At 46.0% G+C, this 13,425-nt stretch overlaps 1 protein-coding gene across 29 annotated transcripts in view; it reads right to left on the minus strand.

The window, feature by feature from the left end:
- LOC109907547 (E3 ubiquitin-protein ligase UBR5) overlaps positions 1-13,425 on the minus strand; it is a 40,581-nt gene that overhangs the window by 12,097 nt on the left and 15,059 nt on the right. For 15 of the 29 annotated variants that reach the window (XM_031787763.1, XM_031787852.1, XM_031787897.1 and 12 more), the window contains 21 exons: positions 13,072-13,282; positions 12,653-12,779; positions 12,112-12,359; positions 11,701-11,821; positions 11,341-11,438; positions 10,933-11,090; positions 10,722-10,813; positions 10,445-10,591; positions 10,171-10,289; positions 9,887-10,013; positions 9,459-9,588; positions 9,000-9,160; positions 8,469-8,708; positions 8,143-8,266; positions 7,815-7,935; positions 7,546-7,677; positions 6,120-6,377; positions 5,625-5,896; positions 5,172-5,389; positions 4,805-5,038; positions 4,491-4,564 (listed from right to left, as the gene is read on the minus strand). In XM_031787763.1, the coding sequence (XP_031643623.1) occupies positions 4,491-4,564; positions 4,805-5,038; positions 5,172-5,389; positions 5,625-5,896; positions 6,120-6,377; positions 7,546-7,677; positions 7,815-7,935; positions 8,143-8,266; positions 8,469-8,708; positions 9,000-9,160; positions 9,459-9,588; positions 9,887-10,013; positions 10,171-10,289; positions 10,445-10,591; positions 10,722-10,813; positions 10,933-11,090; positions 11,341-11,438; positions 11,701-11,821; positions 12,112-12,359; positions 12,653-12,779; positions 13,072-13,282 (3,412 nt within the window). The remainder of the gene's footprint in view (positions 1-4,490; positions 4,565-4,804; positions 5,039-5,171; positions 5,390-5,624; positions 5,897-6,119; positions 6,378-7,545; positions 7,678-7,814; positions 7,936-8,142; positions 8,267-8,468; positions 8,709-8,999; positions 9,161-9,458; positions 9,589-9,886; positions 10,014-10,170; positions 10,290-10,444; positions 10,592-10,721; positions 10,814-10,932; positions 11,091-11,340; positions 11,439-11,700; positions 11,822-12,111; positions 12,360-12,652; positions 12,780-13,071; positions 13,283-13,425) is intronic. The other 14 variants (XM_031787911.1, XM_031787918.1, XM_031787866.1 and 11 more) reach the window with 4 other exon arrangements.

The raw sequence follows: 13,425 nt of genomic DNA on the forward strand, positions 1-13,425 counted from the left end.
TTAATTATTTTTAAATCCGTTTTTTTTTTTACAATCTAATTTGACTGCTTGCGTCTGTTACTTGATGTGGAATAGAGTTCCATGTAGTCATGGCTCTATATAGTACTGTGTGCCTCCCATAGTCTGTTCTGGACTTGGACTGTGAAGGGCCCTCTTGTGGCATGTCTTGTGGGGTATGCATGGGTGTCTGAGCTGTGTGCCAGTAGTTTAGACAGGCAGCTCATAAATAAATGTAGTGATGAAGTCAATCTCTCCTCCACTTTCAGCCAGGAGAGACTGATATGCATATGATTAATATTAGCTCTGTGTACATCCAAGGGAAAGCCGTGCTGCCCTGTTCTGAGCCAATTGTCCTTTTTATGGCACCTGACCACACGACTGAACAGTAGTCAAGGTGTGACACAACTAGGGCCGGTAGGACCTGCCTTGTTGATAGTGTTGTTAAGGCAGAGCATCACTTTATTATAGACAGACTTCTCTCCATCTTAGCTACTACTGCATCAATATGTTTTGACCATGACAGTTTACAATCTAGGGTTAGTCCAAGCAGTTTAGCCATCTCAACTTGCTCAATATCCACATTATTACAAGATTTAGTTGAGGATTAGGGTTTAGTGAGTGTTTTTTCCCCCCAAATACAATGCTTTTAGTTTTAGAAATATTTATGGCCAATTTATTCCTTGCCACCCACTCAAGCTAACGGCAGCTCTTTGTTGAGCGTTGCAGTCATTTCAGTTGCTGTTGTAGCTGACGTGTATAGTGTTGAGTCATCTGGATACATAGACACACTGGCTTTACTCAGTCAGTGGCATGTTGTTAGTAAAAATTTAATAAAAACAAAGGGCCTAAACAGCTACCCTGGGGATTACCTGATTCTAACTGGTTTATATTTGAGAGGCTTCCATTAAAGAACACCCTCTGTTCTGTTTGACAGGTAACTCTTTATCCACAATATAGCAGGGGGTGTAAAGCCATAATACAAGTCTTCCTGACAGCAGACTATGATCGATAATGTCAAAAGCTGCACTGTAGTCTAACAAGACAGCCCCCACAATCATTTTATCAATTTCTCTCAGCCAATCAGTAATTTGTTGAAGTGCTGTGCTTATTGACTGTCCTTCCCTATAAGCATGCTGAAATTCGGTCTGGTGAGGCTGGGAGCTCCGAGGATCTGAACCCGAGGTAGAATCCACCGGAGAGTGAGACAGAACCGAGGACGAAGGTACCTCCGGATTCGATCTTGATTGAAAAGCCACCAAGGACCAAGGAGCTGGAACCTCTGGATCCAGGGCGGCAAAGCTGTTTTTGGTCCGTCTCAGTTCTGGGTTCAACATCTCCATGGAGACCCTCATTGCCAGAGGACGCAGCCTTCGACTTCCACGCCGAGTGACGTACCTCCATGGCTGGTTGGTTGGGTTGAGATCAGCTCTGTTCTCCAGGGAAGGGGAGACCCCTTCTGGGATGGAACCCTGCCTAACACCAGCTGTGGAGAGCCGACACGGCGGCAAAACTTCCACCAGACCAGAGCGGCGTCCAGCTACTGGGGAGGAAGGACAAAGTAGGTGGCCGTGGGTTCTCCAGTAGCTTATGTAAGTTTGTTACTTGTTTGCTAAGAGTAGCTACTTCGCTCATGTAGTCCTCCGCAAGCAAGCAGTTGCTACATTGAAAGTCAGCGCGGTCCACATTGTCCCGGAACAAAGCAAAGTAAACACAGCTCCTGCAACGCTGGAAACTTTCAATGGCGGCCTCTATTAGAGTCCGCCGAGCCAGCTAGGCTTCGCGTCTCTCCCCCTATACGGAATCTGGCAGGATCCCAGGAGATATAGCGGCGCTCACAAAAATGTAGCCCAACAGAGCCACAGGCTCAATAAAATAAAAGTATATAAAAACAGTCGGCTTTTAAACTGAAGTCTTTCGTTCAGGTTTCAGCGCTCGACAACATACTTCGCGTTCTAGTGACGTGCTGTTGCTACATGACCCCCGTACTCTTACGATAAGTGCCATGGGCTCTTTAGTGACCACAGAGTCAGGACACCCGTTTAACTTCCCATCCCGAAAGACAGCACCCTACACAGGGAAATGTCCACAATCACTGTGCCCTCGGGCATTGGGATATTTTATTTTTTTTAGACCAGAGGAAAGGGTACCTCCTTCTGGCCCTTAACTTCTTTGGGGTAGGGGGCAGTATTGGGTAGCTTAGATGAAAAACGTGCCCAAATTAAGCTGCCTGCAACCCAACCGTAAAAGCTAGAATATGCATATAATTAGTACATTTGGATAGAAAACACTCAAGTTTCTAAAACTGTTTGAATAATGTCTGAGTATAACAGAACTCATATGGCAGGCAAACACCTAAGAAGAAATCCAACCAGGAAATGGGAAATCTGAAGTTTGTAGTTTTTCAACTCACCCCCATTGAAAATAGTGGGATATGAGTTGTGTTTCACTTCCCAAGGCTTCCACTAGATGTCAACAATATTTACAAACTGTTTTGAGGATTCTACTCTAAAGGAGGGGCTCATAAGAACTCTTTGAGTGAGTGGTCTGGCAGAGTGCCACAGCCTCGGTCTGGCGCGCTCACGTGAAAGGTAGCTACATTCCACTTCATTTGTACAGACAAAGAAACAGATGGAATATTAATGCAGTTTTATGTTAAAAACATCCTAAAGATTGATTCCATACTTAGTTTGGCATGTTTCTACGGGCTGTAACGGAACATTTTGAACTTTTTGTCCGACGTTCTGCACGACCTGAACGCGCTTTTGGATTTGTTTACCAAACGCCCTAACAAAATAAGTTATTTGGACATAACTGATGGACATAATCAAACAAATCAAACATTTATGGTGGAACTGGGATTCCTGAGAGTGCATTCTGATGAAGATCAAAGGTTAGTGAATATTTAAAATGCTATTTCTGAGAAATGTTGACTACTAAATATGGCGGGTATCTTTTTGGCTGCTTTGTTGTCTAAAGACTGTACTCAGATTATTGCATGGTTTGCTTTCTGACACAGCGGTTGCCTTAAGGAGAAGTTTATCTAAAGTTCCATGTATAACAGTCGTATCTTTATCAATATTTATTATGAGTATTTCTGTAATGTGACGTGGCTCTCTGCACAATCACCGCATGTTTTAGAACTACTGAACGTAATGCGCCAATGTAAACTCAGATTTTTTTATATGAACTTTATCAAACAAAACATACATTATTATGTAACATGAAGTCCTATGAGTGTCATCTGATGAAGATCAAAGGTTAGTGATTCATTTTCTCTTTCTGCTTTAAGTGGCTCCTCTCTTTGGCTGGAAAAATGGCCGTGTTTTTCTGTGGCTTGGTGGTGACCTAACAATCATTTGTGGTGCTTTCGTTGTAAATCCTTTTTGAAATCAGACACTGGCTGGATTAACGAGAATTGTATCTTTAAAATGGTGTAGAATACTTGTAAACTTGAGGAATTTTAATTGTGAGACTTGTTTTGAATTTGGCGCCCTGCACTCTCACTGGCTGTTGCGGGGGGGGAACTGCTAGTAGAACGGGGTTCCGCTAGACAAGTTAATGTGATTGGATGTTAATTATTTGACTAGGCTACCTGTATTTGACATTGTGTCGTTATTTCGCTGAACACTACATGGTTTCATTCCATTTTTAGCTGTGAAACAAGGCTACTCAGGTGATAAAAAAAACCTCACCCAGATGTTTAGCCCCGTTGGTAAATTAAAATGCACTGTTTGAAAATGTGAAATCACTTTTATTTGGCGTACCCCTGACGGCATTTCTCGTTCCCCAGGTTGGGAATACCTGGTCTAATCTAAGTCCAGACCTAATTCCAATTGAGTTGTGGTGGCAGGACTTGAAAATAGCAGTTCATGCTTGAAAACCCACAAATATCGCCAAGTTAAAGCAGTTCTGCATGGAAGAGTGGGCCAAAATTCCTCCACAGTGACCTGAGAGACTGATCAACAACTACAGAAGCGTTTGGTTGGAGTCATAACAGCTAATGGTGGCACGACCAGTTAGAGTGTAAGGGGGCAATTACTTTTTTGGGGGTTGAAGATCTGATAATTCAGTATCAAAAATATGCAGAAGTAGAGAAAATTATAAAAGGGGTAAATACTTTTTCACAGCACTGTTCACTAACAGTGACTAAAGGTGGCTGATTGAGCAAACAGTTTATCAGTTTATCAGATCGTTTGTCAGATTTAAGTGACTCAAAAAGGGCCAAACTGTTTGTCTAATCTGAACTTAACTGTACCTTTGGGAGCTGCCCTCTTCTTTTTGCCTCGTTTCTGCCTAACTGCCTTTCTTCTGGCTTGTCTGCCTTCCAATACCAGAAAACAACCTAACAGTGCTCCACATGTCAATGGACTAGTAACTCACTCTTAAAATGGCTATCAAACCGAGGTGAAAAATAATAGGTTAAGACACCTGTATGAGAAAACTTCAAACAGAACACTCAAAGCATATCATTCATAATTCAATTAACTTACTTTGATTGGTGTCCTCGTCATTCTCATGTTCAGAATCTTCATTGTCCAGTCCCAGTTCCAGAATCTCTCGGCTCCTGTGGGGTAAACGAATAGAGTTAAATCACACTGAATATTTGACACGCTGGTCATTTTCTAAGGGGAGTCAGTGGCTCCTTCTCAATTAGGCTTTCCTTGATTCCCCACGTCCTCGCTTCCTTCTCAAAAAGCATTGCAGAAGAAGCCCAAGTCAGAGGTGAGGAACCATGTAGGAATGGAGAAAATAGTTGAGAAAGAGTCAGTGTAAACATGTCCATCCATTCCAGGGGAGTCAGTACCTCTTGCGGTCCATCTGTGTTGTGTCCAGAGTTGTCTGCTGGTTCATGGCTTTGATCCAGTAGATGAGGGCCTGGAAGACGTAGGCCACGTGTTTGAGAGAACACACATCCAGCACAGGCAGAACGTCAGAGTGCTCGTCATTATGGGAACGCATCAGAGACAGGGCGTAGTTCAGGAAGTCACCCCGCGCTGACATCATCCCCTGACGCACTGTCAGCAGAGTTGCCGCACGCCTGGGAGGAAGGAACACACACACATCAGCGACATGAAATATAATCCATAAACAATTGTAAACTAGTGTGGGCCTATGAAACACTGCTGATCGCCAATAACACATTCTACTATTTTGGGTTACACTTATTTTACCCAGACCTCCGTCCCTCCAAGGTGCGGAGGCTGGCTTCCTCGCGGGCTGTCATGCGCTCCCTGCGGGCGGAGTGCTGCGAGGCGTGGAGGGGGTGGGATGGGTGTCCGGGGTCGCCTGCTGAGGACAGGGCCGAGCCGTAACGCAGCTGAGCCTCTGTAGAGTCCATGATGGACACCATCCAGTTCCACGTAGGGATCAGCTTGTCCTCAACAAAGTTCTGGTGGTTTAACAAACAGATAAGCTTGTTTCAGTCAGAACGTCAATAACACTTGTGTAGTGTAAAAGTCAATCAAATTTGCATCTCCACAAAACAGTTAGAGTCACTTTATTCAGAAAGGTGTGGACAGAATAATTATCCTATAAAATACTTCCAGAACCACTTTGTTGACACTAACATGTGACCATTGGTAGGTAACATAATGCAATGTGATCTGTGTGTGGGTCTGTGTCACCTGCAGGTTGACAGCGTCCTGGTAGGTGAGTTTGACTGCAGCAGGGTACTGGGAATAGACCAGGTGGTTGTACTTGGGGATGAGGCTCATCAGGTCAGAGATCTGTCTGATGACGATGCTGTAGGCCCGGGCTAAGCTGGAGGCTGACGTCAGGTAGCTGGACGAGTTGGAGGCCTCCAGAGCTGCAGCCGCAGCGGCCGCACTGGTGCTGATGGCACTGCTGCGCCGCAGGTTGGACGGGTCGATGTAGATCAGACCGGTGGAGCTCGCTGCTGGGCACAGAGACATGAGTGTCAGCACAGACAGACCTCACCAACATAGTCCCCAGCAAAACATAACACCAAAAATGTCCCACTGACTAATAGAATGACAGACAAAAGACATATTAAAAAATCAATACAAGACTGTCTTAAATGCAGTCCATCTCAGATGTGTCAAATAGAGAGTGCTGGTGCGTACAGCCTAGATTGTGTGTGTAGTAGTTTTAGTGCTGACCAGCGGGGGTGGAGGAGCTGGAGGGGGCGCTGCCCGTGGCTCTCTGGCTGGGGGTGTTGCGTACAGCCCACTGCATGGAGCGTGGCGCCTGGGCAGCACTGTTGACGTGCGAGGCAGTGGTGGTCCTCTCCAAGGGCTCATCCAATAGAAAGGTCTCCTGGTCCACGTCATCGCTCTGGCTGCTGCTGCTGTCCGAGTCGCTTGAGTCGTTGGACTGGGAGTCGTCCTCTGAAAAGAAGGCAGGGACACTGCTGGCACCTTGGTGGAGAGGGATGGGAAGACGAAGGGGGATTAGGGAGAGATGAGTGTGAGTGGCTGCTCACCTTGCCAGGTAGCAGGAGTGCAGGTTAGTGTTCCACACCCCTGCCACGTTATATTGAGCAGCTCAACTCAGCTTAAACAACGCTGCTTCTTGTTGTTCAAATTAGGCTAAAGTACCACAGTTTCACCAGGGTGCAGTTTTTAGAAAGTTATTTCACCTATTGCACAGGAATAAATGCATAAAAATATTATAAATATAACAGAATTATTGGCTTTAATTGGGACTCCTGTTCTATTCATTCTGTTTCCAGCTATGCAATCTGATGGGCTAATCCTATCTGATGGGCTAAATCCAGATCGTTCACTGAAAAACTGGGCCCATTATAGGTTATTTCTATTGTTGGTCTTATTGAGTGATCTTAGAAGTGTCTGACGGGAAAATAGACCATAATTATAAATATTTCCAGACTTTTCCATATCAAAAGCAATTACGACCACAAACAAAGAATCAAAGGCTAAATGTAGATGGACACGAGGGAGCCACACCAGCTAGCAAGTCTAAAGAAAGTGAATAGATTGTTATTCAGGGAGAAACACCAACAAGACAGTTAGACTTGGGAGTAAGATATTATTAGTTGATGAGAACCATGGTGATATGTGAGATGGAGGGCAATACTGGGTGAACTCCTTAGGATAAACTGTGTGTGCACCTCAAATGTCACTTTAGCCCTGACATATTATGCGTTGTAGTAAAAAGGAGCCCATACCAGCATTTTGAAAATATTCTACATCCTGCAAATGAAATACATTGAGTAATGAACCCTAGTAGTAGTTTTTTTAATTTTTTTTAAATAGGGCCTCTTCCCTTTTACTAGCTGGTGTGACGGCCAGTCAAGACTGGTGATAATGAGACAGAAAAATAGTTAGTCTGCCTGAACAGCAACTGAATATTAAAGAGGGCGGTGAGGCAGAAAGCGATTTCCATTTAGCAGTCTCAAGAACTCAGGTAGGATTGTTAAATTAGGTAATTTAGATGGCTGGCTGGCCAGTGGCCACATCACAGAAGAAAATAAACCAGGGATTTAAATGTAATTAATTTTAATTAAAATGACAAGGACTTAAACTAAAATGTGAATACAAAAGATAATGGTGGGAATTATAATACCTGCTTCGGAGCCAGCAGTTGCTGCGGTGACAACACTCCTCCGCCCGCTGGCATTGTCCTGGTTGCTATGGTTACTCTCGCTGTCGCTCTCAGTCTCTGCGGCAGCCAGAAGATCCAACTCCATGTCGCTTCCTGGAGAGGAAAGGACATAACCCTCGTCAACCACCATCAGCATCATCACTGTCAATAATTAGTAGAAAGGTTGTAAAATTCTACCACATTAGTGGTAGAAAAAAAAAAGATGGAGTCAGTCCGGTCTAGGTTCTTACCATCCTCATCATGTTCATCATGCTGTCCCTCTGCCTCAGTGTTCTCCTCTCCCTGTTCTCCCTGTTCCTCCGGGTCTTCATGGTGATCCTCCTCCCCGGCAACGCCCTCGACAACCTCCACCTGCCACAACAGAGGTAGACAGTTGGGAATCAGTACCGAGAAAGCAAATGTCATCAAGTGTTGGGTTCAATTCCATTTCAATTCAATCAATGTCAGAAGTAAACTGAAATTCTTATTAAACTGACAGCAACCCTGATTACACCCAACACTTTGATTCCCCCCCCCCCCCCCCCATTGATATGTTCCTTTTCTAGTGAGACTCTTCACCTCTTCAACATCAGCAGACACAATGTCATCCTGCTCCTCATCTCTCCCTCTGACCGGCTGGGACTGGCTGCTGCGGCGAGGCTGGGGGTTCCTGATGATGTAGGACGATGCAGTCTGACTAGAACTGACACACACAGGCAAACAAGACCATCTGAGTTAACGCCAATGTTTAAATCCAAGCCACTTTAAACCAATTTATACATATACATTTATACTTCCCTAGATTATATTTTCCCAGAGGAAGGTCACAAAGACCTCCAAATCAACAGAGCTGGGGAACACAGTCTGCATGTCTGTCTGTGCGAACGCAGAGTAAAACCACTCACTTGCTGGACTGGTCTGGGGAGGGTCTCGGTGGCAAGGGTTCCACAGAGAAGAGTTCCTCGCTGCCCTGCACGGCGTCGATGCTGGTGCTGGCCAGGGTGAAGGGGGCGGTGGGCCGGGCGATGCCCATCCTCACAGGCACGATGAGGGACTCCGCCACGTTGCACAGCTCCTCCACCGCATAGGGCAGCAGGGCCTGGAACACACGCCTGCACTTCCCAATGGGCTGGGGGATGAAGTTACTGGAAGAAACAACGAGAAAAGAGATTAGATGTCAACTGGAAGTATCAAATCAGTCCTTGCTGCTATGTTTATATTCACCTAGGACTGGGGAAGCAGTACAAGACAAATAAAATGTGTTTAAATCCACTAAAGGGCTAGTCCAGTCCTTTAGTTTAGGTGATTTTAAAGGACTGGACAAGCCCTTTAGTGGATTTAAACAGATTTGATTGGTCTTGTACTGCTCCCCACTCCCCGCTCCCCAGCCCTGTACAACAGGAAAATGCAGATCAATCTGAATTTGGTAGTCATACTTTTTCTTTTTGGATGAAGCCATCTCGACACTGAGGATAACAAACACCCTGGCCACAGAGCGCAGGAACCTCCTGGTGACAACGATGGCCTCCTCTCTACGGCCAGGAGTGTACTTGTTCTGCAGCTCCTTCACCAAGGTCCCCAGTAGGGTGTCAATAAACTACAGGAGACAGAAGATTCAGAGACGGTTAGCTAACACACAGACCAGACCACCTTCAAGGTTGACTCCACATAGTTACACCTAGAGGGATAATGTTGCACTTGCCACATAGATAGGAGGTAGTGTACCCTCTGGGCAAGTTACTCTGACCCAAATTAAATTCTCCAATGAAATAGGAGGAGTCCAGGACTAGGCTTAATCTGTATGAGAATCCGACCCAGAGAGAGGACTTTCAACAGAAGATGGGTGGTGCGTCCTGTAGGTGACTGACTCTGGGGGGTAGACTGACCAGACTTACTGTAATGTCAGGGGCACACTTGACGATGAGGCAGTGTGTGAAGCAGTCCAGGCGGATGGTGCCACTCTGCTGGTTCAGGTACACCTGCTCCTCTGGAAGAAGATGGGCGATACGGCTGCTGGCACTCAGCCTGGAACACACAACCAGGACGCAAGAGTTAAAGGTGACACTACTAAGAGGACTCGTAACTGGTAAAACAGCTGCTCATCCGATGAGGTACATTTCAGGAAGAAAATGTGCATGCTTGCTTCCGTAACTATTTTAGACAGCTGAAGTATAAATTGGAGGGATGGACAAAGGTTGGAGGGGCGGGAGGGACGGACAAAGAGGTAGGAGGGATGGCGGGATAAAAGAGGTTGGAGGAATGGACAAAGAGGTTTGAGAAGTGACACTGAGCTGGTGAAGGAAGGCAGGGCTAGAGAACTCACGGGTCTTTATTCTCCTGGGATCCAAACATTATCATGGACTTGAGAGCATTCCAGTCCTGCAGCACCCTCTCCAGGGCCAGCTGGGCGAAGCGTGGAGGTTCCAGGTCATGGTCCGGCATGTCAGAGTCTGACACACAGGGAGGACAACATAAAAAAACGATTAGAATTGTCTCTTAGAATAGAGAATTGATGTGACTGAAAATAAACATTGAGCCATCATGCTAGATTTTCAGTGTTGCTTGAAGTGAAACCAGGCCTGACAACAGTAGTAAACCTCCACCCACCTTCAGCATTGGCAGCCTTGCGGTTCCTGTCCTCTCTGATGCGAGGGGGCCGGTACTGGCAGTGCTCCACACTCTGCCTAGCAACAGTCTGCACCAGGAACAGAAGGATATGCTCCCCCCTGTTGGCAAGCCAGAGGAGGAAAAACACATTACTAAAGCCCCTGAAAAATCACCTTACAGATTGAATGAAGAGAACCAACATTGGATTTAAAAGCAATACATGTTAACACTGAATACAAGATACAGCCTACAGTCAGTCAGTGTGTGTGTTTACCGGCTGTTCGGACTGGTGACCAGGTTAGTGGTGGTGAGCAGTCTGTACAGCAGGTCCAGGCGAGCAGCTTTCTGTCCAGCGATCAGCGTCTTACACTTACACTTCTCCCAGCAGTCACAGTACGCAGTGGGAGAGGTCCTCTTGAGTCTGGGGAGAAAGACATTAAAGGCCTGGTGCAAATCCCCTGTATCAGATGCAGTGATGCATTACAAAAGTATAAAACCGGGATGTAAGTAATAAAATCCACTAACACCATGGTGAAGAGTGAAGTACATACTTGCAGTCGTGTCCTTTGTGACACACCCTGGCGCACTCAGTGCAGCAGCAGAGAGACTCCAACAGGCCGCAGGTCCGGCACTCAAAGATATCCTAGATGGACAGAGAGTAAATGGTCAGCAAAGATTCCCATCTGTGAAAAGGCAAATCAGTGTGAACAGGTGACTCATTTGTTGTGTGTGTTGCATTGTCCTCCCAAGTGACCCACCCACCTGGTTGATGTGTTCAGCGCCTGTCCAGGTGAAGCTGCACGTGTCATTGCAGCAGAGGACGTAGAGAGGAGAGTCGTCAGGGTTGGTCCCCGAGGGACAAATCATCTCCATGAACACAGAGTCTGCATCCACCTTCTCAGTCATGCCGGGGTCACCCACTACACAACAGGATTTGCAACAGAACATTAAAATGGATTTTTATTAGGTTATTAAGTTTAGGTAGTCATCTCCCCATTAAAAAAATGATACTCTCCTCATTAAACAGTACATGTATAATCACTTCTTCATGTATAAATTAATGACTTGTGTCTTTACATCAACTTGTAGGCATTCATATCCATTAGTAGCACTGCCAAAGTCTCCTCTTTCTCAACCAAAGACAAATAAACAGTGTAGTGAGTGATGTACCCTTGGCCATTTTCTGCGCAGCCTCCAGAACTGTAATGGCAGCTGGGTAAGCTCTCCCGCTTACTGCCAGCATGAACGGGGTCATTCCACGGGCATCCCTGTCAAATACACACACACTCTTTAGAACAGCAACAGAAAGGAGGGGGGGGAACAAACATCAATAATGAGAGCAATAGTTCAACATTTTAAGAAACAAGGCATTACTGTGTTATAAAATGAAAAAGCTTGCCCAGACCCATTGGCCTTCTCAACTCTCAATCTCCCCCTCAATCACACCTGCCTCTACCACAAAGAAAATACAAAAAAATGGAACTTTCCTTCAGTTTTTTAAAGAAAGATGAAAAAACAAATGAGTCTTACTTGGCAGAGAGCAGCTCGCGGAGGTGTGGCCTGAGAACCATGCTGTCACACATCAGTTTGAGGATGAGGTGGGCGTTGGCCTTGCGGTCTTTAGACTCCACCACCGAAGACTCAGAGGGGCCTGTGGCAGGAGGATGGAACATGTCAGAGACATTGGGGAGAGTTGGAGAACAACAATAGGGTAACCCCAACTAACTCCACATCTGAGCATGTATGGGGGTATAGTGAGGAAGTAGCTAGCCATTGGTTGGTTCCAAATGGAACCCTATTCCTTATATACAGGCTCTGGCCATAAGTAGCGTTCTAAACAGGGAATTAGGTGACATTTTGTACCACACAGGCTAGGTATTTGACCTGGTATAGTGGTGGAGTAGCTAGCTAGGTGTGGTTGTATCTAGATAGGTATCTAACCTGGTATAGTGGAGGTGCTGGGGCCCTGGCTGGTCCCTGTTGAGGCTGTGGTGAGAGATCCCACTGCAGGGGCCAGGATGAAGTCTATGTCACCGTCTGGGTCCATGGGAGGGGGGTCAGGCACCCAGCTGGGAGGGGCGATGGGTGGGGACACGGGGTCCTGGTGGTCGCTGGAGGAGGGGCCGGACTCGTGACGACCAAGCCCCGCTGCTCTCAGAGAGCGCCTCATCATCTCCCTCAGACGCAGCCTGCGTCCGACAGAACACACTTAACAGGTTACATGAGTGGTGGAAAGACAATAGGACTGACATGTAGACATAAATGGGCACCAAGATAGTGTTCTTGGCCTCAAGTGTCTTAAATGGCATCCTGATAGGTTTTTTAAGAATGGAAAAAAAGCCAACAGGCTCAGTAAAATTATTTTACTTATTGTGCATTATGGAACAATCAGTTAGTATAATCCAGTTATTCAGTTTTTTTCATCATGAACATGTTGCCTGAAAGAAAATGGTAAACTTAAAAACTTGTATGAGTTAGTTACCCTCTGCTGCTAGAAGAGCCCGTCCTGTTCCCAGAGCTGTTGCTAGACACCACAGAGATTGCATTGGCGATTGCCTCCACTGCTGACAGTCTCTCTGCAAACGTATTCCTCTCAGACCGTTCAGCTTCTGGAAAACACCAGCCCAACAGTTACCACACATATACACACACAGGGAGATGAAGAAATAATGGAAGTCAAATGGGAGATGGGAAAGATAACACAGAGGATGCCTCAAAACTGACACTGTGCCTTTGGAGACTTCAGGAGTCTTGACGCTGGTGTAACCTCACAGAAATTTCAGATTGGAATATATTGTGTTTCAGGTAGAACAGGGAATCCAGTTAACTCCATTTGTTGAATTCCATCTGCAATGTTTCATCTCGCTGTATACGCCACCCAGCACTCTAGCCGTGGTTTACCTTCCTCCTCCTTGGTCTCCTTGTTGCTGACGGGGAAGCAGACTGAGACACAGGCATGGAGGATGTTGCGGTTGCCGTCACAGCGGTGGCCCAGGAAGGAGTGGAGAACGTGGGGACTCTGCTCCAGGAGAACAGCCTGCTCCAAGTTGACCAGGTACTGACGACAGGCCTCAAAGTCACAACGCAGCACGTGCTGCATCAACGTCTGCTTCTGGAAACACAAGTTGAACAAAGTTATTTAAAGTGCATCAGCATCTCAATATACTTTACAGCGGGAATAATAAAATGCAAAATACAAAAGCATTTATCAACAGAATACAAGGTTAAAAACACTTTTCCTTGGCTAAAAAGCAC

This window comes from Oncorhynchus kisutch, linkage group LG2, assembly GCF_002021735.2.
Source record: "Oncorhynchus kisutch isolate 150728-3 linkage group LG2, Okis_V2, whole genome shotgun sequence".
NCBI classification, from domain to species: domain Eukaryota; kingdom Metazoa; phylum Chordata; class Actinopteri; order Salmoniformes; family Salmonidae; genus Oncorhynchus; species Oncorhynchus kisutch.